The sequence below is a fragment of the Drosophila biarmipes genome, chromosome 2L (genome assembly GCF_025231255.1).
Source record: "Drosophila biarmipes strain raj3 chromosome 2L, RU_DBia_V1.1, whole genome shotgun sequence".
NCBI lineage: Eukaryota > Metazoa > Arthropoda > Insecta > Diptera > Drosophilidae > Drosophila > Drosophila biarmipes.
This window is the reverse complement of record NC_066612.1, coordinates 7892047-7915263: the sequence shown is the minus strand read 5'-3', so window position 1 is coordinate 7915263 and position 23217 is coordinate 7892047. Positions and strand designations below refer to the sequence as shown.

The following is a 23217-nucleotide window of genomic DNA, read 5'->3' as shown; positions in this document are numbered from 1 at the left end:
CACCAATAATTTAGGCCCACTGATTAATCAAGCTAAGCGAAACAACCCTGAGAGAAAGTAGAAACATCAAACGGTGGCTTATCAATGACATCATGATGCTGCTGGGTGGGGGGAAATGGAAAAGTGCAGTGGAAAAACTGGGCAAGTCCGGTGGTTGGACTTTATCTTTTGCTACAAGTCGGTGGTGCGTTGACCAACCGGTTTGCCATGGAAACCCCTTTTCATCCGGGAAAATCCAAGCCGTTGCATTTGCCAACTGAAAAGGTAGTTTCCACTTAAACAGGGGTGGAAGCTGTGTAGTCACCTTTTGCGGGGCAGGGAAAACGGGGTTGAAAGGATTGAATGGCAAGGTGAAACAAATGCAATTTTGTGTGATGAGGGATTTTTCTTTCACTGTAAAATGCATGGAAATAGAAATTAAAATAATTGGTGTGGATTGGTTGAGGTATTTTTAATATTAAAAAATGCGTTTGTAGAAGAACATAGTAATAAGATTTATCACTTATAGAAAAAATGTAATTATACATGTACAGTACGCTGTTTTTGTAATTCACAAGAATTAAGACGATTAAAAAAAAAAAATTAAAAAGGCAACGTTTAAAAATAAAAAAGGTTAAAAAAGGGCGAGGTTTTTATTTTTTTGTTCAATCGTCTTGATCCTTACCCTTTTTAAAGAGATTAAATAATTAACATTCAAGTAAGGTAATTTAAAACTGTTGTTTTATATTTTGCAAAGCTATGTTAAGAAAAGACGAACTAATTAAAAACTAGTTCGAGTAAAGTCGATGTTTGAGAACATTATAGGACAGGCCAAACTTTTTAACACTTTAAAATTCTGAGATATAATTTTTTTTGCTTTTGATTTTATATAAAAAACTGCTATTAAAAGAGCGGCAACTTTAAAAATTTATATGGTTTCGAGCTTTTGTCAGTGAGCAATTATTATAATATGTAGCTTTCAACAGCAAGCAATGTAATATGTATACATCTATCTTTTGACAGTTAGCAAATGCTCACTGACAAAAACTAATTTAACAATGTTAGCTGTCATAAGCTGACATACACTTAGGCTGATTGCTTACTGTCAAAAGTAGTTTGCTACGTAAATAGCTAGATTAATGGGAGAAAATAGCTGAGTTGGCAGCCCTGCCCCCACCGTCTGGCAACCCTGCTCCCCCGCAGCCTGGCAACCCTGTTCTCAGCAGGCAGAGAAGCGACAAACGTTGAAATTTTCGTGATAATTTAGATTTATACGAAAACATACAAGATGATGAACGCCGTGTCGCGTGCTTACGTCAGAGGCGGTGCCCAGGCCCTCTCCTCGGGATTGAAGGCGAGCGCCGTGGCCGTCAACGCGATGGGTAAGCTTCTGCGAGCTGGATTCTGCACGGGGCCAGCGAAAAACACAGCCATTACATAATGAAGGGAGCAGGAAAACGCGGAAAAGCACAACATTGTGCCAGAAAAGGCAGCCAGGATGCGAATTGCGATCAGCTTCAAGGAGATTTGGCAAATTTCCTTACGTAATTTCAACATAACCTCCCACAATAACAACAACTGAGGGGCTCTCAGGCAGACCCAACATTACCATCGTATCCACGGGATGGCCACATAGGATTTCAACGAAACTTGGGGTTACAGCATCTATAGGATTCAGAATAATATTCTGTGAAGTTTGGTAGTCATATCTTTGAAAACACCAAAGATATGGCCAGTCTTAGGAATGCTATTCTATAAGGAACAGCAATCTTAGGAACCATCGTTTTGATGGTCGAACTTCATTCAAAACAAGGACTCATAGTACTAACAAAGAAAAACATTGAAGACATTATAATAATATCCTAGGTTTATACCCTATAATATATAGAATTAGAAATCTTGGCATCCATCAAAACAAACAATCATACCTCATACAAAACAAGGACTCATTAAATCTTTACAAATTTACCGAGAAAACTAAGGAATACAATAAACCAGTACTAATTACATTTCTGGTATTGCCAGCTTCTAATTGATAAACATTATCTCTCAAATATCTTTGAAAACACCATAGATACGCCCACTTTCTAAAGGAATAATCTGGGAAACCAGGAAAACAAACAATCGAACCTCACGAAGAAGAAAGATCATCAGCGAATCTATTAAAACTAACTGATAAAACTATAGAGTACAATATAATAGTTGACTATTAACTTCAAAATAGTTGGGGAATCCACAGAAGATCATTTAAACAACCTCTCTCCAGCTTTATCGAAGACGTATAATAATTCCCTTCCTTTTTTCCAGCCAACCGCCAGGCACACACCGACCTGCAGGTGCCCGACTTCTCGGCGTACCGCCGGGAGTCCGTGAAGGACGGCCGTCGCCGCAACGAGACCGCCGAGGAGCGCAAGGCCTTCTCCTACCTGATGGTCGGAGCCGGAGCCGTGGGCGGTGCCTACGCGGCCAAGGGTCTGGTCAACACCTTCATCGGCTCGATGAGCGCCTCCGCCGAGGTGCTGGCCATGGCCAAGATCGAGATCAAGCTGGCCGACATCCCCGAGGGCAAGTCGGTGACGTTCAAGTGGCGCGGAAAGCCGCTGTTCATCCGCCATCGTACCGCCGCCGAGATCGAGACGGAGCGAGGAGTGGCCACATCCACGCTGCGCGACCCGGAAACCGATGATGTAGGTCCCTAAGAGTGGGTCGATTTTAGTGGCAGAATTTGGTATTAAAGTCGATCCCCTCTATAAGAGATCCGCAAACCATAAGACACTAATATTTATTTGCGACTTTATCTTTTAGCAACGTGTGGTCAAGCCCGAGTGGCTGGTGGTCATCGGAGTGTGCACGCATCTGGGCTGTGTGCCCATCGCGAACGCCGGCGACTGGGGCGGCTACTACTGCCCCTGCCACGGCTCCCACTACGACGCCTCCGGACGGATCCGCAAGGGACCGGCGCCCCTCAACCTGGAGGTGCCCACCCACGAGTTCCCCAACGAGGGCCTGCTCGTCGTCGGCTAGAGGAGCAACACCCGCAGCGCTGTTATCGTTTAAGCCCCAACTACATAGTGAATGGATTGATGTAAATTAATAAAAACAACCAAACAAAACGGCCGAGCATAAAACCAGAATTCATTCGAATTGAGGAGGGATACAGGCTAGAAGAGGAACCGTGTTTGAAGATGTCAAACTTATAGCCCCTTTGATTAGTATATGAGTTCTGTATTGAATATCTTATGTGAGGACTAGGTATATGGAAAATAGTTAAACATTAAACCAACTTAAAATATAAACTAAAGTAATTAGTTAGTTAGGGGCACTATCTTTTAGTTTCGCCCGTCGCTCCTTCAGTTCCATTTCAAGCAGTTCGTTTTTCAGGCGAGTACTCTTCAGTTCCTCCTTGTTCTTCTCCAAGTCCACCTTGAACTTCTCTATCTCGATTTTCCGCTGTTCCAGCTCCAACTTGTACTTTTCCATATCCAGTTTGTGCTTCTCGGCTGCCCTGGCGTTCTCACAGCGGTAAAAGTCTTGTTGGAGCTGAATTAAAATAAGTTTTTCATCGCTTGGCAAGCTAAGGGATTGGATGGGATCCATAAGATCCTCGGCTGGCTCATCTTTTACTTGTAAAACGGAGTGAGCAAAGGTTTCCGACTGGAACTGAGCATCGCTGGAGGTGCTGGATAGGGTGTTACTGCGATTGTAGTCCGGATCGAAGTCGGTGCTACCTGGTTAGTATATATATGATATATATCTTATGAGGATCTTAATGGGAATATTAAAAATAATTTGGAATTCAAGCGGTTTTCTAGGAAGAGATCTATTAATATAAATGTTTATAACCAATTACTGTAAGAGATTAGTGTAATCTACCTATGAAAAGGGGTTGGAAACCTGTTCTTTGACCTATTTATATTGTTTTTGGAGTTCCCAACTTACTTTCCTCTTAATCTTAATGGGAATATAAAAAGTAACTTAAAATTCTAGGGGTTTTAAGGTGGAAATACTGCTTTCTAGGAAGAGATCTATTAATAAAAGGGTTTTTAACCTAATACTGTTAGAGATTAGTGTAATCTGTCTATAAAAAGGTGTTGGAAACTTGTTCTTTGACCTATATATTGTTTTTGGAGTTCCCAACGTACTTTCCTCTTAATCTTAATGGGAATATTAAAAATAACTTGAAATTCAAGGGGTTTTAAGATGGAAATACTGCTTTCTAGGAAGAGATCTATTAATAAAAGGGTTTTTAACCTAATACTGTTAGAGATTAGTGTAATCTGTCTATAAAAAGGTGTTGGAAACTTGTTCTTTGACCTATATATTGTTTTTGGAGTTCCCAACGTACTTTCCTCTTAATCTTAATGGGAATATTAAAAATAACTTGAAATTCAAGGGGTTTTAAGATGGAAATACTGCTTTCTAATAGGAGGGTTTATAACCTATTACTGTTGGAGATTAGTGTAATCTATCCATGAAAAGGGTTTGGAAACCTGTTCTTTGACCTATATAGCATGTTTTTGGAGTTCCCAACTTACTTTCCTCCTCCCTGGGATCACCGGCCAGCGTCGAAACAGCGGAGATGGACAGGTTTCCATCGTAGGACTTGCTGTCATCCTGCAGCCCATCTTCGCCTTTCACATTGAGGAACCTTCTCCGATTTAGTCTCTGGTTATTGGTGTACTTCTCCCGCAGCGCCTGCCAAGGACGCTCCATTCCCGATTGCAGGGCGAAATCATTGGCTATTTGCTTCCAGGCCTCCGCTTTCTTGCTCCACATCTTCGCATCGTTCTGTTTGCTGTTCACCACGTCCTTGTGGTACAAGATTAGGTTTTCCAGAATCCTCTCCTCCTGCGGCGTGAAGTTTTTGGCCCGACTTCGGGGGAATTTCATTTGGTACATGGCTTTCGATTGGTAATTAATTGATAAATAGAAAAGTTATTTTTGTAAACAAACTGGCTTTTCCCTGGGAGGAGGGTTGCCACCTTAGGTAAACATATTTACAGGGATGGAAAAGGAGTCAAGGTAACTCCATGGATACACTGTATTTTCAGTTGGAATTATATTACCAACTCAACTTAACTTTTTGTGGCTGACGAATTGTTTATAAAAAATATATTATTATTATTAAAAAGTAAAGTTCATTTAATGGACAAAAAAAATTAAAATTCTAGTTCTATATTATAAAAAAACATTTTCCAACACTAGTTGCCAAGGCGGCAAAAGCAATCAGCTGATTTAGCCATTTCCACAGGTCTGGCAGCTCCCTCCCATTGTTGTCTGCGATTTTAGTTTGTTGTCATTTGTTGATATACGCATTAAGCTCCTTAAAATCCCTTAAAAATGGCCGAGGAAATCGACGATAGTGAGTTTTACCGCGAGAACTTCAGTGCCGACTCCGATTGGGAGGTGTTCAACGCCCAGCTGGGCGAGATCCTCCAGAAATGGGACGTGACCGCGGAGTCTGACGTGGGCAGGAGTCTCAAAGCCAAGGAAATCTACAAATGCAAGTGGAAAGTGCAGAAGGAGACGCTGGACATGCTGAAAAATGGCATCGAAGTGGAGCACCATCAGGCCCTGCTGGCGGACGAGGAGCAGGCCAGGGAGGAGGCCAAGGAGAACACCTGCCTGCAGCGCACCAATGCCCATCATGACCTCATAGCCAATGGGAACAGCTTTGGTCCGCCGATAAGAAGCTCCCAGGATCTGCATATACTGGCCAGGATCTACGGACTAAGGCGGTTCATTGTCCTGCATCCCGTCAATCCCAATCTAAACTACATGAAGTCCACCTCGGAGTTCAATTTCTTTCTGAGCGCCCTTGCCGTGGTGTCCGCCGAGGTTCAGAGTGTGGTGCCCATCTTCGTGCAGATCTACGATCCCAAATGGAACTTCTACACGGGCGTGGCCTTAGCTCCCGCACTGAGGACCAATTTCCGGCTCATTGGACTGGAGAAGGCCCCGCCCGAGTGTCGCTTCCTGATGGGTCTGCTCACCCTGTTCAGGGAAAAGGTGCCCACCTCGTATCCCCAGGCGGCCATGATCTCCGTGTGCACCACTTATGCTCTGGACACCATGCGCATCCGCATGCCCATGTATGTGCCTTTCGATCATGGCCTCAGTTCCGAGGATATAGTGGTCGACGGAGAGGTCTCGCCCCTGGAAGTTCAACAGTTCTGCTCTCTGCCCCACGGCTATACACCCGAGTCCTGCACGGAGATCTATCTGGTTTACACCTGGCCAGAGTTGTCTGAACACGTAGCCTTCGATAGCGAGCAGAGAAGCGATTTTGTGCCCTCCAAGGCGCCGCTGGGCAAGGTTTACCTCTCCGTGGAGGCCTCCTCGTACCTCTCCTGCTGCCTGAGGGACTACCAGTCTGTAGCCGGGGTCACCAGATCCCTGGAGTCCTTTGTGGGCCGGAACTTCTCGGGATCAAGCAGCGGAGCAGAGGCGGCTTCTAATCCTTTGGATCGCATCACTGAACACAAGCTGACCACGCGCCGGGAGCGCAGTTACGAGTTGCCCTCACAGGCGGGACTGACAAAACGACTGCCTGGTCCCATGACCGAAAGCGAGCTGAGCGAACTTTTGGCCTACCTTTTCCCAGATATGCATCCCGAAATGGCGCTTTTTCCCTACTCCAAAAAGAGCTTCAAGGATAAGGTGAGTGGGGCTCAAAACGTACCCAAAATACAATCGAATCCACTAGCATAATCCACTTAAATACATATTTTTTTTAGTCTTTAATAGTAATTGGGGTTATATAATTAATAAAAGTAATTTAACCATACTCATCCATATTTTTGCCACTCTTTCAGTTCGACCCCATGCGAATCAAGAGCGCTGTTCCCGATTCCTTGGTCTGCCGCCTCAGCTGTCTCCTGGCCACCTGCCACGCCCACCTGGGCAGCGTCGAGGGCATGGCTCAAGTGTGGGCGGCCTTCACCCGCCAACTTCGACTGCTGTGGGACAACTCGCTGACAGTTTCGGGGTGAGTAAGACACAATTTCAACCCAACAGATAGTAACAAAAATATGCTTTATTTGGAACTCGATGCGTACGAACTAAAACCAAAAACGAAATGTTTCGTAAATTTTCTAGTAAATTTAGTTTGCTAATCTTTGAAGCCGCAAAGTTAACACTTGAATTGGATCTATATGTAACAATATAACGCACATTTAGTATGGGATCGTGTACTATAAGTCTAACGTTTTGGGTTGGTGGTGTCACGAGTATCTTCCTCAAAATCGGTTGGTGTCTTCGTTTTCAGTGTGATGTCAGAGATGAGCTCCTTTACCTACTTTGCCTTCCTCCAGTTTAAAGATATATATTTTATTTCGGTTGGCTGGCAGTTTTGGTGTCTCCGATTATCATAAAATATTACTCATCTCTTGGTGTTTCGTTTTCGTTTTCCAAGTGCAGCTAAACTAAATTGAAGCACGTGCTTTCGTTTTGTTTCTTCATCGTTCTCAAAGTGCTAAGGCAGTTTAATTAAGTTGTAATTGTTAAACACTAAATTTGATTTAAAGTTGCTTACGCTAGTGTCGGATATTTGTTCCTCTACTTTTCCTCTGCTTGCTTTACAAGTGAAACATTCAACGGAAAGTTCTTCTTCGAATTTATTGCCTACGTTGTATTGGAATATTTGTTTACTGGTTCGTCTAAATAATTGCTCCCGTTTTCCACCTAAATTGTGCTTACTGTCCTAATGCTCAAAGCCTTGCCTATAACTGGTTCACTTAGGGATAGAGTGTAGAGTACGTATAGAGTAGATGTTAGCTTACTTCACTAAGTATCTAGTGCCAGACGTGGGCGTGTTGGGGATCTCCTGCGAGCTCCTGCCCACGGGCACTAAATATTGTTAACTGTCAACTGTGTTTCGCCCGGACTGGTCCGGACTGTTTGTCCGGACTCGCCCCTCCAACGATAATGATAATGATAAAGCTAAAACCAAAATCGTTTCAAACGCTTAAGCCTACGAATCTCTATATACAACGATGTACAGGCGCTCGACTAGAAAGCAAATAAATATAAATACAAGTTAAATATAATAAAATAAAGCGATACGATAAATTTTCAATATATTTGTTTTATTAAAGTCACACTAAAAATTAGAAATCATTAACATAAGATAAAACTTAGCACGCAAGTGTTTCGATTGAAGCTTCTGTACAAAACGAAGTGAAACAAGTCGAGACTTAAAATCGATTTCGAACTGAAACGCACTGCAATATGAGTTAAATTAAAACTGTTTTGGGCAGTAAAATGGTTTGGTTGGTTCAAAAACTACTGGAATGCGGATAATCAGCCCTAAGGCTGGGATAGACAAACACAGGGTGAAATGTAAATGAACTGGGAAAATGATATAGGGTCCAGACTAGAGAATGTGTTGGGAATGTTCTAAATGTGAAAAGTGTGTGGAAAATTGATTTTTCCTATTACAACTGGTTATTTGGCCCTTAACTAAGTTGAAACTCTTTAAACTTGAATTACGCAAATTACATCTTATAGGACTGGTTTTTTGCTCATTCTAAATTATTTACATATTGCTTTTTGTGCTCTCTCAGCGACTTCTATGCCTGTCTATCCCAGCATTAAAACGACCTTGCCTCCTTACACGCTACTCATTAGTTAATTCGATATATAATAGCTATTAAGTATAATTAGTACCATACTGACTTAAGTTGTAGTTCTTTGATTGCTCAACATTGTATCTCTGTGCCAACTGAGATTGCAAGAAAGAACTGGGGAAAGTGGTTGTATTTATTGGACTCTAAACAGCATATAAAAATATCTATTCTCCTCTGTGTCTACACTTTAAGGTCTGCCCATGCAATTGTTATGCATTATGCAGATGCCGAGTGGCCCCCGTGACAACAGCAGCAACATCGAGGAGCTGCACTCAAGGCCCTGGCCTGTCTGCAGATGTGTCTGCTGCGGAATCTGCTGCTGCATCTGCTGCTGCATCTGCTGCTGCTGCTGCTGCTGCACTTTCTGTCCCAGTGTCAGCCAATGTCAAGTTCAGAGACAAGGACACTTCCTGCTGCCACCCCACCTCCCCGGGAAGATGTTGCTGCTGCACTTGTTCTATGCTCGACACCGAGGTGCTGGCCAAGGATGAGCCTGCCTCCTCCTCATCCTCTCGAGAGGCTGCTACCACTGCTGCTGCTGCTGTTGTCGCTGTGGCCATCTCCTCCTCGCTTAGACTACAATTACATGTACAATTACAGCTATCACTAAACGTATGCGCCTTATAATTGCCCATGTTGCCGGTTGCAGCATGGTTATTACTGATATTATATAAAATATTGTTAGTCGTTGCCGCTGCCATTGCGGGTAACTGTAAACGGAAGGCATTGCTGCGGGGAAGTTGGCGTGTTGCTGCCGAGTTGCTGTTGCTGTTGCTGCTGCTGCTATTGTTGCTACTTTTGCTACTGTTGCTTGTGGGATGATGATAAATGATTTCCTGACGCTCATATTCGTTAAAATAGTTCTCAACAACAATGCCACTGGCGGTTGTTGCTGATGCTGCCTCGCTAGATGTTGCTGCTGCTGCTGCTGCTGTTGCATCTTCTAGCATTGCTGTCAACGAAGCCAGCGGCGATTGCTGCTGGTTGCTGTGGCTGTTGCTGCTGCTGCTGCTGCTGCTGATGTGGCTGTTGTCAGTACTTGTGGTATTGCTATTATGGAAATTGGCTGCTCGGGGCACCACGTCGGGGGGCGAGGTGCAGCGCTCTGTCTGCGGCATATAGTAGTGTAATCGTTGATGTTGCTGCTGTGCTGGCTGATATGGCTGCTCCAATTGCTGATTGCTTCTGTGTCGTTGTTGATGTCGCTCATTCCTCAACTGTTGCAGTTGCTGATGCTGCTGCTGCTGATGTTGCTGTTGCTGCTGCTGCTGCTGATGTTGCTGTTGCTGCTGCTGACGCCGGCCATGCCCCCTGCCCCCTTGCCCCTCGATGGCCGGCGTCAGATATTGTCAGAAGATGCCGTCCCAGTTTAATACAACATTGAAATATCAGGACAACGTAAGTCGCCCTCATAATGGCACTAAACCGTTCCGCGTCGTCGGGTTGCGGGCCATATAGATGTCCATGTCGTGATCCGTCCAGTTGTCCGAGGTATCGCAGTAGTTGTTCAGCGTGTGCGTCGATCCCGCCTGCGAGTATCTGCAATGGGATTCACAGGTTTATGGCCAGCCGAACCAGTTGCTTGTATCGATTATATCAGAGATGCACACTGGTCCCAGGCTAACGCGTTGCCCAATGCGTTTTGTGTGCACTCAAAATGGCTCGAATCCAAGCGAAACGCAATTAAAATTAATGGAATCAGTGGGAAATTTATACAGGGGCGTGGGGTGTGGGGTCTCTGGGTTAGTGGTGAAAGGAATGCATGTACACAATGTAGTTACAGAATTTTTTCGAACATGGATGAAAGTTTGATTTGATTGCGGCGATGGATAGTTGCCAATCAAGGCTGAACATACAGCTCGGCGAGGAAGTTGTTCGAAAGTGTTTTGGTTTGGGTTTGGAAAAGTTAGCGTATGAATGGGTCACTTGCTGCAGCGGATTGAAAATTACGTGGGAATTGTAATTACTTTTAAATAGGGCAATCCTTAATCGATTTTCCTTATTTTAAAGCATCTTTAAAATCATAAATCATTTAGAATTTAGCGAAGAACATTTTAGTTCAAGGTGAAGATTTTATCAAACGTTTTAGATAAACCACAAAGCCATTAATCAATATTTATCTATTTTCACACGCTGTCTGAGAACTTTCGGTTGAAAGCAATCTGTTAATTTGACATTGCATTTTTTCTGAGTCGCTCTTTAATAAATCAAAGCCCCGCCCCAGGCATAAAAAATCTAATTAAATTAATGACCAACGAAAGCAGTAAACCAATGAGTTAAAAAAAATGTTAAGGCAAAAGTTGAAAACAAGAAACATAAAGGGAAGAATCGAAAGTGTAATTTGGGATGTGCGATTTGCGAGCCGTGATAATCGTCTTAGGAGTATCTCTTCGTGTGGGTGAGGTCTTTTTAATGAGGTTGTCTGTTTGGTTTTGGCTTCTCTGCAGGATGTTCTACTTACCGACTTCCTGGTCGGTGGTTGTGTATGTGGGTGGCGTTCAGCTGTTCGCGTGATCGGGAACGCGGTCGCGATCTGCGGGCGCTGGAGGCGATGCTGGCCGGTCCGCCGCCGCCCACCATGCCGCCCATGGCCATCAGGCTGCTCACGGGCAGTCCGTTGCCACCGCCGCCGCCTCCTCCGTTTCCGTTTCCGCCATGAATCGATCCCGCATACGAGGCGCGGGACATTCGCTCCGAGGCGGCGGCCAGGGATTGCCGGGACTGGCGCAATTCCGGCCGGGAGTTCACCAGATTCGAGGGGAAGGCGCTGCCCAAATAGCCGCGATGCGAGTTATTCGAGAAGCTATGCTGCGACTGTCCATCCGCCAGGGATCTACTGTAGTTGCATGTGTGTGGGTGTGTGCGGTGGGTGTTGGTTGTCGTGGGCGTGTGTATGATGCATAATTCATAATCAAACAATGAAACAATCGAAACGAACGGAATAAATAATATGGAAATCAAGGCCTTGGTAAAAAATGCAAGAAGCTCGGAATGCAGGGCAAGCAAATGTTAGGTTCGCCGGGGCATTGCTGAAGGTTGAAAGTTCGAGACGGGGTCCACTCACCTCGATTTGCCCACTTTGCCGGGCATTCCGGAGAAGTGGCTACGCATGTCGTCTGGCTGTTCCACTGGGTAGATGCGGGGCCGCGGGATCGAGCGACCACTGTAGGCCGACACTTGATCCCATTCCTGATAAGGTGAGAGGTCACAAAAAATATATCATTATCATAAATAATTTAAATCTTATCGTTTCGTAAAAAGAAAGTATAGTAAATATATTAAAACATAACAAAAAATCACTTAAATCCCTCAATAACAATCTGTATTTTTATATAGAACGTTCCAATGATTTCTTATAAAATAAGAGATCATAAAAATTGTTATATCATTATTATGAATTATTTAATTCTTATTTTATTTTGCTTAAAGGTGGGATAGTTAATATATTAAACAAGAATTCCTTTGATGAAAATATAGGGTTATATAAAAAAAATGTATTTATTACTTTACCTTAAATCTTAAAAAACATTTCGACTGTAATTTAAAGTTTAAAGTTAACTTTCTCCTTTTTTACTTCAAAGTGCTTTCCATTTCTACACTTTATAAACGATTTTAACCCACCACATTCTACTAATCAGCAATTATTTACTTTGAAATTCTTGGCCAAGCAGCCTTGCCAAAAAAACTCAAAACAGAAGATTGCAAATCTGAAATACTTTGTGCACTTCTTGCACAGTATTTATCTGAGCCGCGCTCCATTTAATTTGCTGTCCCCCATAAATACAATCAACAGTCATCAAATCGCATCGCTGCCAATTTCCCGTAGTCATGGTCTAAGCCATCCCCAGTGCCCCACTCCTCCAGTCCCCGGATAGCGAACTATCTGACAATCCGGACAGCCAGTCAGCTATATAGTTAGCCAGGCAGCCAGTCGGGAGCCAGAAGTGGCAACAATTTCTTGGCAAGCTCCTCCGCCAGTTAAGCCAAGGGGTTACCGGGTGGAGTGGAGTGGCATGCAGCGGAGTGTCTGGGGGAACTACTCACCTTGTGATTGTTAAACGCCGATAGCGTTGCAATGGAGCCAAGTGGTCCCGGTGAACCGGTCGGACCGCAGCAATTAACGGGCAGACCTCCAATTGGCAGCGGGCTCTTCTGCTGGCTGTTCTGCAGCTTGCGGGAGCGTCTGCAAAAAATTGGGAGGAGAAAGGTTGAGATCTAGAACGAAATGGGGGTCCTAAATACCCTTGCCAAACCGATAATTGCTGAGTTTATCTTGAAGCAATTAGAACAGAAACATTTTATAATACTCCATTAAACAGTATCTCTGTTATAAACCTTAAAAAAAACTTAAAAGTGGGTTATACGCTCAAGAATAATAGTTGAAAGCTTAAAATTTTAAACTAACAAATAATAAATTGAAAATGAAATCTATCTTTTTAATCTTTTAAATACATCTAAGAATCAGAAAAAAGTCAAAACTTCACCAAATTTAGTTTTAAAATAATTATAAAATTTAATCCTATTGAAACCGACCTTTTTTGTTCAATAACCCATGAGCACTTATAATAAACATCCTGTAAAAACTACAATATCCCTAACAAGAGTACAATGGGGTCGCACTTGGAGATGATTAAGTGTGTAGATACTGTGGAGAGCATAAAGCGTGGCAAATTCTACGCAGTGAGATAGGGCCAAAATAGACTGTATAGAAAAGTGGCAACGACTTAAGGACCTGCGATAAATCAGCCAGCCACTTTGCACAGCAATTGGCTGTGTCCGTGGCTCAGTTGTTGGGTAATAACTCTTTGGCGAAAGGGCAAGGGGCAAGTCGGGAAAGAAGGAAGTCAAATACGTATATATAAAGGGACGCACCTGCTGGCAGCAATGAAGACAATCACGGCCACAATGATGGTGCCACAAATGGCCGCACTGGCCGCAATCGTTATCTTGTCCATGTTGGAGGCCTGCGAGGCCACTGTCCTGACCTCTCGGCACTGCTGATAGGGCACCGTTTCCGGGGTCACATGGAGCTCCTCCAGCGAGATGACGCACACAATGATGCACTCCTGGGCGGGCACATTCTTGATCTTGAACTCGCGCTCGCTGGACTCCAGCGGTGGTCCCTGCTTGAAGGCCTTCTCGCCGAAGAGTCGATAGACCACACGGAATCCCAGGATATTGGCCGTGTCCGAATCCCACTGGATGATCACGGAGCTGTCCTGCCGGAAGGCGTGCTTCACCTGCACCTCGTTGGCATCGTCGATGCGAGTGCCCCTCTGCGGTGGATAGCCCAAGACCAGTGGTGGCCTCTGCGGCTTGTGAAGGCCTCCGGTTCCGCCGGCACTGTTGCCGTTGCCATTGGTTACTCCTTGGCGCCAGCCCGGTGCCTGCTTGCCATTCCCATGACCGGTGGATGTGGATGAGGAGGAGGAACTGCTGCTCGTGGTGATGGAGGTGGCCTGCACTGTGCCGGTTCCGTTCACAGAGAGATTCGATGTGGGAGCTGCAGTGGTGGCCGCTATCGTTGTAGTTGACTTGGTTGGAGGACGAGTCTGTTGGGGGATTTCAAAAAAGTATGGAGGAAACGGGAGCCATTATAGAATTTCGACAAATTTTAGTTTTATATCATACTACAAAGAAAAAAAGTTTAAAAATTCTCATAAGTAATAATTTGATCTTATTCCGCTTAAAATGTCATGAATTATGCATATTCATTTAGTGAATGCAGTTCTATAGTGAATATATTGAATCTATAGTTATTCATTTGATTCTTTTTTTTCAAGGCTACCAAAACATTTATTTAATATTCAACTTTAAAAAGAAATAACTGACACATCCCGCTGGATGCCTCTTGATTTATTTGACAAAGTGTCGCTGAGGAGCCGCCAATGTACAGACCCTTTATGCCGCCACCATGACACACTTCTCCCCTTCCTTATGGTATTTTATTTTATTTCCCCCCCAATTGTTAACTTAACGATGCCTCCTGGTTTTATCACCTGCCCACTCACCGTGCTCCGCTTGGTCGTTGGCTCCGGTGTGGTTGTCGTTGTGGTTGTTGTGGGTGTCGTTGTCGAGGTGGAGCTGCTCACACTGCTGGTCACCGGAGCGGAGGCAGCAGTGCCAGTGCCCGCTGTCCCAGTGCCCACTGTACCCGTGCCCGTGCCCGTGTCCGCTTCATATTCCACCGAATCGGGCGACGAGGAGAGAGTTGGCTTCAGGTTGTCGGCCAGGCCGACGGGTCCTCGGAGGGCGGCGTCGGCGATGTCCGGACAACTCAGCTCCTCCGGCTGAATCGAGTAGAAGCCCCGGTCCCGGAAGCGTGGTGGGGTGCCACAAAACTGTGGATTCCGTTCGCGTGATGTAACCTGGGGGTGGGGTGGGAGTTGGGGGTTGGGCGAAAGCAAACCGAAACACAGTTGCCGAGTTAATGAAACGAACGTTAGCAAGTTTGCAAAGCAAAAGATCCAATCGGAAATGGGCCATTTGACAACGAGTTTTATCAGGGCCACATAAAAAAATGTGGGTGCTAAGGTACGCCACTGAAAACATGCTGGCATATGTCATTTATGTTTTATTTTATATTTTTTTAAACGATTTTTTTAAGAAAGATTATTTTTCCCATTTATAGATGCGTCTTTCATATTTTATTTATTTTTTGTAGGAACTTTAAGTCGGCAAATGTGGGCTAAACATTTTTTTTAAGTGTCTATATATGGATGCTAAGCTTTTAATGACTTAATGTGGGCCTTTAAAAAATATAAAATTATTTTACTGTGAAAATGTTTATAAAAATATATTACTATAGTTCATTTTCATTTTATTACTTTAAAAATTTTTGTTTCTGTGGCCATTAAATTCGATTTTTTGCTTGCCGTTTGCTTAAGGAGAGATCTGCAACCCTGTAGACCGAAGTGCCACCAGTGCATCCGGCATCCACTCACCTGTAAGTCGCCATTCCGAATCCACTCGGCCACCCAGCGCAGCTTGCAGTCGCAATGGAGGAACCTGCCTCCGAGCGAGAGTCCTCGCAGAGTGGCATTCAGATGGGCGAAGGCGCCTTCGGGCACGCTGCTCAGTGGATTTCCGTCCAGAGCCAGCAGCGTGATGCCCGGATTTCCCCGGAAGGCGGCCTCCGGCAGGGTGGTGAGCAGGTTGAAGCCAATGTCCAGGACACGCAGCTCCTTCAGCGAGTGCACGGCACCGATGGGAAATTCGGCCAGCAGGTTGTTGAGCAAACTCAGTGAGCTCAGTGTCTTTCGCACGCCTGCAAAGGCCGTTTCGCCAATGCTCTGGATGAGATTCCTCTCCAGATTCAGCGCCGTCAAGGCATCCAGACCGTCGAACACTCGAATGCCACCCGCACCGGGCAGCTCTTTGATGCCATTCTGCGAGAGATCGAGAAAAGCCAGGCTTTTCAGGCCCCTAATACTCTCGGGCACCTTTCGCTGCTTGGTGCCCTTCAGATTTAGGTTCTTCAGGCTCTGTTCGAGTCCTCTAAATGCGTTGGCAGCCAGCGTAACATTGTTATCGTTCAGTTTGAGGGTGGACAGTTTCGTCAGGCCCACAAAGGCATCGTCGGGAATGTGGCTGAGCTGATTTTTGGACAGGTCCAGCAGGTTCAACTTGCCCAGAACCTTGAGTGCCTCCACTGGCACGTCGGCCAGCAGATTATCCTGCAGATTAAGATTCCGCAGCACCGATTCCTGGCCCCTGAAAGCACCCGTCGCTATCCTCTGGATGCCGCAGCTCGAGAGTTGCACATTGTGCAGGCTCAAATTGCTGAAAATGGCCTCGGGCAGCTCTGTTATCGTGGAGTTGTTTACGTACAGCAAATCCACGGGCTTCAGGCGGGCATGGCTGTTCATCGCATCCAGCAGTTGCGGAAAGTCCACCTAGAAAGGGGATTGAGTTTGATAAAATCATCATTATACATATCTTATTAAAGTTCATGTGCCTAAGGGTCATTAAGTTATGGGAGGAATTAGGTTTTAGGTTTGGGACCTTATTTATAGATCATTAAATTTTCATAAAATATTAATTTTTCATATAAGAGAATATGACAATATAATTGTTTAAATATTTAAATAATAAATAATATTTTAACTTGATAAGGAATCATCTCTCACCTGATCGCACTGCACTGACAGCTCCCTACCCAGATTGTAGGCGCAGATGCAGCTCGTCTGCAGGTCGGGCACATCCCGCTGCCAAGGACACTGCGCGTGGGCCAAGTCGAGCCTCCACAGGATTAGTGGGAGTAGTAGGAGCAGGGGCGTGGTCGCTGCTGGTAAAGCTTTTGTCGTTCGGCCTGGTCTCATCTTGGTGCCGGCATAGAGCTGCAAATAAACAGGAGAAGACATCGCTTGAGTTAGAGAGAGTGAATCTGGGGGCTCAGTGAAAAAGTGATGGTTGTCTGGGCCAGTCGGGTCATAAATTACCCAATTAATACTGTCGCCTGGCAGGCAAATCTCCTCCCCGTTTTGCTAGCATCTTCCACTGGTCAGTTGGTCAAGGCTTGGTAGGGGGGTGAGTGTATAAGACGGGTAATGCACAGAGAAAAATGCAAAAACTCTTTGGAAAATTGATTTGCGGGGTGTTTTGTGATGATGGATATATAGCAAAAAGTATTTTAAAGGGTATGTACTATATTCTTATGTTGTTGAAAAATGTGATTTATATTTCTTATATTTTATTTGTAGATTTATTAAAATTTTCTATGCCTGGCAAGTGCAAGTGGGCTAGCTTTATCAATCAGTTTTGGCAGGCTACTTTCAATTTCATTTTCATGCTCGTTAGACAGCAAACAGTGCGTGAAAGGAGAGCCCCTGCCATTGCCGTGATCCGATCCTTGGGGCAGTTTAGTTTTGATTAATTTGCCCGTCCGCCTGGCTGCCCCTGTCAAACGAGGTGCTTCAGTTCCCAGTCACTTTTCCGGCTCCTCCTTCGGGCCATAAAATAGGCATAAAAACCGGGGATGATGAACGTAGCGAAAGTAAATCCTTTGAATTCCTTTGGGGGCTCGTTTCAAAAAGCGAAAAAAGAAAAGGTCCAACCGCCAAACGCTCGAAATAAAAAGTGTTACGCGGCGCAGCTTTTTGTTGGCCATTTAATTTAATTTGGCCGACTCATAAAAAAAGCCAAGCACGTGATATTTCTCCCCTTTTTCCCGCCTTTTCACCCCCTTTTCACCCCCTTTTTGGCCAGCATGCAAACAATAGATGGTGACTTAAGGGTCAGCAAAGAAGCTGTTGACCTTTTTGCATAATCATGAGTTATGATGACACACACTTTTCTCCTTCTCGGCTGTTATTGTTTGAGACAGTTTTTTATTCTCGCTGGTCATTGTTATATTATGTGATTTCAAGCAGAAAAAGAACAGGTGAATGGACCTTTGGCCAGGTCTTTTTCTTAAAAAATTAAGCTAGATTATTATAAAATCCCAAAAGGTTTCATAAATCATTTTTGGTTTAATGAATCAATTTTATTGTCAAAGATATAAAAATAAAATCATAAAGATTGTAAAAAAACTGTTTGAAAATATGTTGCATTTAAGTTTTCGTGCCCTAATCAATCAAATTTACTTGTACTGATTTCCCGTATAATTTGAATGCCTGCCAAAGTTGTTGGAGATTTTACTCGATTGCAAATTAAAGTTACCCCACCACCGTTGTATCTCCTCTGCAACTCCCGGATAAGCCGCAGAATAATAATTAAACTGCACGCTCCGCTGCATTCCAAATAATAATCAACATTTTGTCTTTTGATTGATAGTTTTTTCTTCATCTCGGCAGCTGTGTCACGCCTCCCTGAATCCGAAAGATACTTCCCCCCAGGGTGGCGGAGGCTGCTGAGGTTGATGTTTCAATTGTCCGATGCGCCTGACTTCATTTTTCATGGCATTTTGGGTTTTTTGTTGGCTTGTCTCTTCCTTAATTCAACTTATAAATTGCATTACGTGGCTAAATCCAACCAAAAAAAGGGAATAGTAATAAAAAGAAGGCAGAAAAATATTTCAGGCTCCACTGTGCACTCCACACTTTTCCAGCTCTCGTTCCTCATTTCTCATTTCTCACTCAACTGTCTGGCCACAAATTTAATTAAAAAATTCTTGCACCATTTTATTCCCTTTCTTTATTCGCGCCGAGTCGCCTTTGTTGTTTTTCTTCTGCGTATTAATTGCATCACTAAATTTTTTAATGCGCGAAAAGTGCGAAAATTGCAGTTGGGGAAAACAAAGGAAGAAATGCAGCCCAAGTACTGGCTGAGTGATTAAATGAAAAACAATCGAGTACAGTTGTGCTACAAAAAGGCAACTACAAAAATATTTTCAATGATAAAATTTTCAAAATTTTATTTTTTATAAACAAAAATGGCAATACTTTTAAACTTTGAAAATAATTTAAAAAGGGTATTGTCTGTTATAATTATTTTCAATTTTTTTCCACATTTCATTTTTAAGATACTACTGATACTACTTTTTTTTAATTTTTAAAAATCAATCGTAATAAAAGATTGTAATCCAAATAGCTAAGATCCCTCAACTTTTTATCCTAACAATTTTAAACTTTTCCCCAGGGTACTTAGAGAAAATTCAACTTTTTGTTTTCTCACCCAAAAACTTGAAAGGTGCAAATGATTTTTCCATCCCTCTCACTCAGTGCTGTTGCTTCTTTTGTTGTGGCCGCTTAATTATTCACTCTTTTTTTTAATTTGTTTTTTTTTTTTTTGTGGTCTGTGGCTTGGCAAATTTGCATTTTTAGACAATGGTCGAGCGGTTAATTTTTTTCTTTCTGTTTTTCTTTTGTCAGATTTTTTTCATCCACCTGCCTTTCGGGCCAAGTTGGGCAATCTTCTGCTCCCATCACACACCTCTAGGCACAAAAATGTTTTAATTGAAGTTTTATTTAACAAAAGCCGGGCATACTTCTTGTGGGCGTGGCTCTGGGGTGGCTGTGGGCTTAAGGTCACATAATGCTGTTAAGCATTTAAGTGGATTAGAATTTCTGAGGTTAAAAAAAGTGAATTTGCTTTTTTTTGTTTGCTCTTGTGGGAAAAGTTGTCAATTGAAAAGTTTATATATAGATGGGATTATATATAGAACAGGTAGGGTTATTTTTTTTGGGTTGGAGTGTGGCTTAGGTGTGGGTGCGTAGGTTGATAATCTTTTGGGTCAGCTTAGCCACAGGAATTAAATGGCGACCAACACCCAAAATTGGGTTGCCGTTTGAGCTTGGACCGATGAAGTTTGAAGCCCTTTTTGGGGCATATTAATTTTAAATTTGCAGGGGGAATCAACTTTTACCTGGGCGCTGAAAGGGGTTGAAAGGTATTTTGGTGTGTCCCCAATTATGGGACATCGTTTTTAGATAATGAATATTGAAGGTACGCTTTTTTGGTGCTTAAAATGTTGAAAAAACACTTATAAAATACTAAGAGAAGCAGAACATCTTGATTGCCTTATCTCTAACCGCTTGGCTTATCCCATAAATACCTTCAAAATCCTTGGTTGCTAAAATAAATATCTACAACTAAATCCCCTTTTAAATATTCCAGCTTTTGTCATCCCATTTTGGCTCTTAGGCCAAAAAAGAAAAACAGTTTCCATTTAACCGCAGCTTATCCTTCTGGCCACTGCAGGCCACTAAATTGTTCTGTGGGCCGCACAAAAATAAACGTAACTCCGGCTAGTTTATTGGAGCATTTTGTGCTGATGATGATGATGTTTTGGGGGGTGTTGGCCCAGAAAACATAGACATAGAATTAATGACTTGAAGCACATTTGATGTTTTTATTTTAGTGCAACTAAAATGAAAGTGTCGAGAAGATGGCCATTGTCAAGTGGCCAGCATTAGGTCAATAAAGGCCAAGAGCCATTTGTCAGCTAGATGCGGGCCTCCCGCTGCCATGTTGAGTGCAATTTTAGCCACTTTAAAAACCTTTTAAGCAGCTGCTCCCTCCCTGCTGCAGCTGTCCACGCAGCCACTAATAAGGCAACTTTTATGCAAATGCCAAGTGCAGCAGCTCCAGGGCTCTGGCTCCTGCTCCGGCTCCCTTTTTCCCTTTTTTGGGTTGGCCAACATCCGCTGTCGTGGTCCAAATAACTCACTTCCCCTTAATGCAGCACATGTACCCATGGCTCACTCGACACTGTGCTCCAAAAGTTCACCGAACTCTTTTGGCTGAGTCACCTCCACCACTTCTCGGGCTCATTGGCTATGCAAGACCAGAGGGCCACGCACGCGTTGACAGCCATGATGAGCGTGAATATCAATTGGTTTGGTGGAGGGCAGCAGCGGGGGCATAGATATGGATACACTCCCATAGTTTGCCCTGATATATGCATGGCAGCTGGGCCAAGAGAGCCCGCTTATAGCCGCCTTTTGTCGGGTTTATTGTCAAGACACACAGACCGAGATTGGCCCGAAGAATGTGACTGATATGACCAAAAGGCGGAGGAAGACTCGGGCCCAGGTGAGGGGCAGCCCAGGCAGCCATGAAAAGCACCGATTAAGACGCAGATGAAATCTTAAACGTATAATGCTCAACTCGGAGACGGGAATTCGTAGAATAAGTCAGGTCTAAGGCTCAAAAAAGTATAATCAAGATTGTTGTTTAGTTGAGTGAAAGGTTAAAGGCACAAGATAAATATTTATAAATTCCTTTTTTTAAATCACAAGCATGAAATTGTTAGATAGTTGCTTTAAATAGGTAAACTAAGCACATTGTTGAGCATTTAAAGAGTTGCCTAGTTAATGAAACCAAATAAAGCATATAAATAGCCCCCAAAAGCCGCATAAGCCTAATTAATTAAGCGAATGTATCAACACCTCTGGTTGCGCTCAACATGCTAACACTAACACCTCCGATTCCTCTGAATTTCCCCCAGAATTTCCGCCGGCTTTCCCGACACGCGCACCTGTCTGCTCCACCAGAAACTACAGATGCTCAACGTTTGCGTGGAACGTCGCGTGCAACGGGAGGCGAATAGCAAACGAAAATCCGAGGGGTTTGTGAGAAAAGCCAGTTCCGAGGAGGATGATGATGAGGAGGAGGATGACGACGACGATGGCGAATTCTTCGACTGCGATGATCTGACTGCCGGTTCTGGTTCTCCAACGAAGGCAGTTCTTAGTCTGAAACCCGAGGGTCGATTGAGGCGTTTGAACGACGAGCGATTGCTGGAGGAACCGGAGGAGTATCTTTACATACCCGAAACCCAGGAACCGGTGCCAAAGACCGAGGATCAGCTGCAGGACGATGCCGAGGTCATGCTGAAGCTGGGACCTGGCTCCGGTTTGACCACCCAAATGATGTGTACCTCTCTGCTTTCCGATATGGAGGCCTTCAAGGCTGCCAACCCCAGGGACGTCATGGAGGACTTTATACGCTGGTACAGTCCCAAAGATTGGGAGGAGGTCACTGATGGTAGGGGATTTAAGTCTGTTTGTAAAATATTGTATTTACTTTACTACATTTTCTTTAAGAACTGGGTCAGGTGAAACATCAGTTAAGTATTCGAATGACCACTGAGGGCAATACCTGGCAGAAAGTCTGGGAACAGGCTCAGGCTGTTCCTATAAGCAGGCAAAAAAGACTCTTCGACGACACCAACGAAGCTTTGAAGGTGCTTCACTACTTGGAGACTCGAAAAATGCATGAGATCTACAATCTGACCATAGTTCCCTTGCTGCATTCAGCTATACTTAAACTTATAGTAAGTATAATTATATTCTTAGGGAAAATCATTGTTTATAATATGTGTCTTACAGGACATTCTAAGCAATGCCAAAGTGGAGGATTTGTTCAGCCCTCAGATAGAGCAACTTCTCACCGACCTCTGCCGCCTCTCACGCTCTCATTCGAATCAACTTCCCCCTATCAAACCCTTGTTAGATGATTTTGCCGAGCTGGAGCGACGTTTCTACCAGTTTAAGTGTTTTGAAAGGCTTTCGGGATACCCCAAAAAGAGCTCCCTTCAGCAAGTGAAACTCCAGTTCGAGGAGATCCTGCGAAACGAGAACTGTTGTACGATTGTAAATCGAAGACTGACGGCAGCTGGAGATGGTACTTTGTACGACATCCTCATACCCAAGTTGGAGGAGGATATGGCCGATCGACTGGTCAGCAAGGATTATATCATTAGATTGGATGGGGACACGAAGAGCACAGAGAAGGGATTGTATTTGGGGCCGCAGTTCATGAGGGCCATTGTCACGGGCGAGAAACTGAGACTTTGTGGAGCCTTCACAGAAAGTACAGCTTTTGTCTAAGACTTATAGATTTTTTAGTATAAATATTTAATAGTAAGCTATAAAAACTAATCAAATTAGAAGAGCAAAGCAGGACATAATATTATTTAAAACATAAGCTTCATAGAAGACTTTCAGAATAAAACTATAACCTACAAAAATTAAAAATCAAAACGTAAAGGAACGCATGTTAGCTTGATTAACCTGGAATAACGCATTTGCTTCTCGAAATTCCACACAGAAAATGAAATTATACACAACCGTTTTTAAAATATTATTTTAATCAATAACTTATTATGCTACTAGAATTGGTGTTATTGGTGCTACAGAAAGAAAATAAAAATATTTTTAATCAACTA

The 23217-nt window shown here is 43.7% G+C and overlaps 4 protein-coding genes across 9 annotated transcripts in view; 2 read left to right on the top strand and 2 right to left on the bottom strand.

The window, feature by feature from the left end:
- Positions 1 to 1169: 1169 nt before the first annotated feature.
- On the top strand, positions 1170 to 3107 carry LOC108027906 (cytochrome b-c1 complex subunit Rieske, mitochondrial). Its single transcript, XM_017099525.3, has 3 exons — positions 1170 to 1361; positions 2287 to 2666; positions 2785 to 3107. The coding sequence occupies exons 1-3, from the start codon at positions 1268 to 1270 to the stop codon at positions 3001 to 3003; spliced, it is 693 nt and encodes a 230-aa protein (XP_016955014.1). The 5' UTR covers positions 1170 to 1267; the 3' UTR covers positions 3004 to 3107.
- Positions 3070 to 4982, bottom strand: LOC108027905 (myb/SANT-like DNA-binding domain-containing protein 4). Its single transcript, XM_017099523.3, has 2 exons — positions 4515 to 4982; positions 3070 to 3707 (listed from the first exon to the last, which is right to left on the bottom strand). Exons 1-2 carry the CDS (start codon positions 4876 to 4878, stop codon positions 3289 to 3291), a joined length of 783 nt encoding a protein of 260 aa, XP_016955012.1. The 5' UTR covers positions 4879 to 4982; the 3' UTR covers positions 3070 to 3288.
- Positions 4983 to 5236: 254 nt separating this feature from the next.
- Positions 5237 to 23217, top strand: LOC108027767 (rab3 GTPase-activating protein catalytic subunit). The gene is made up of 5 exons (XM_017099329.3): positions 5237 to 6639; positions 6795 to 6967; positions 21496 to 22034; positions 22094 to 22323; positions 22379 to 23217. The coding sequence occupies exons 1-5, from the start codon at positions 5320 to 5322 to the stop codon at positions 22877 to 22879; spliced, it is 2763 nt and encodes a 920-aa protein (XP_016954818.1). The 5' UTR covers positions 5237 to 5319; the 3' UTR covers positions 22880 to 23217.
- LOC108027765 (leucine-rich repeat and fibronectin type-III domain-containing protein 2) overlaps positions 10009 to 23217 on the bottom strand; it is a 53726-nt gene continuing 40517 nt past the window's right edge. For 3 of the 6 annotated variants that reach the window (XM_017099323.3, XM_017099324.3, XM_017099325.3), the window contains exons 3-10: positions 16736 to 16945; positions 15551 to 16501; positions 14618 to 14974; positions 13479 to 14158; positions 12651 to 12789; positions 11671 to 11795; positions 11068 to 11442; positions 10009 to 10145 (exon numbers count right to left, since the gene is read on the bottom strand). In XM_017099323.3, the coding sequence (XP_016954812.1) occupies positions 10016 to 10145; positions 11068 to 11442; positions 11671 to 11795; positions 12651 to 12789; positions 13479 to 14158; positions 14618 to 14974; positions 15551 to 16501; positions 16736 to 16927 (2949 nt within the window). In that variant the 5' untranslated portion in view covers positions 16928 to 16945 and the 3' untranslated portion in view covers positions 10009 to 10015. The remainder of the gene's footprint in view (positions 10146 to 11067; positions 11443 to 11670; positions 11796 to 12650; positions 12790 to 13478; positions 14159 to 14617; positions 14975 to 15550; positions 16502 to 16735; positions 16946 to 23217) is intronic. The other 3 variants (XM_050884816.1, XM_044093933.2, XM_050884817.1) reach the window with 3 other exon arrangements.

What these genes read in the sequence shown, in the direction of transcription:
- LOC108027767 (XM_017099329.3), top strand. Translation starts at nt 5,320, where the DNA reads ATGGCCGAGGAAATCGACGATAGTGAGTTTTACCGCGAGAACTTCAGT. An exon ending in AACTCGCTGACAGTTTCGGG is followed by an intron (nt 6,968 to 21,495) that starts GTGAGTAAGACA and finishes AATTTCCCCCAG; the next exon opens with AATTTCCGCCGGCTTTCCCG. An exon ending in TTGGGAGGAGGTCACTGATG is followed by an intron (nt 22,035 to 22,093) that starts GTAGGGGATTTA and finishes ATTTTCTTTAAG; the next exon opens with AACTGGGTCAGGTGAAACAT.
- LOC108027905 (XM_017099523.3), bottom strand. Translation starts at nt 4,878, where the DNA reads ATGTACCAAATGAAATTCCCCCGAAGTCGGGCCAAAAACTTCACGCCG. An exon ending in TGATCCCAGGGAGGAGGAAA is followed by an intron (nt 3,708 to 4,514) that starts GTAAGTTGGGAA and finishes TATACTAACCAG; the next exon opens with GTAGCACCGACTTCGATCCG.
- LOC108027906 (XM_017099525.3), top strand. Translation starts at nt 1,268, where the DNA reads ATGATGAACGCCGTGTCGCGTGCTTACGTCAGAGGCGGTGCCCAGGCC. An exon ending in CGTGGCCGTCAACGCGATGG is followed by an intron (nt 1,362 to 2,286) that starts GTAAGCTTCTGC and finishes CCTTTTTTCCAG; the next exon opens with CCAACCGCCAGGCACACACC. An exon ending in GCGACCCGGAAACCGATGAT is followed by an intron (nt 2,667 to 2,784) that starts GTAGGTCCCTAA and finishes TTTATCTTTTAG; the next exon opens with CAACGTGTGGTCAAGCCCGA.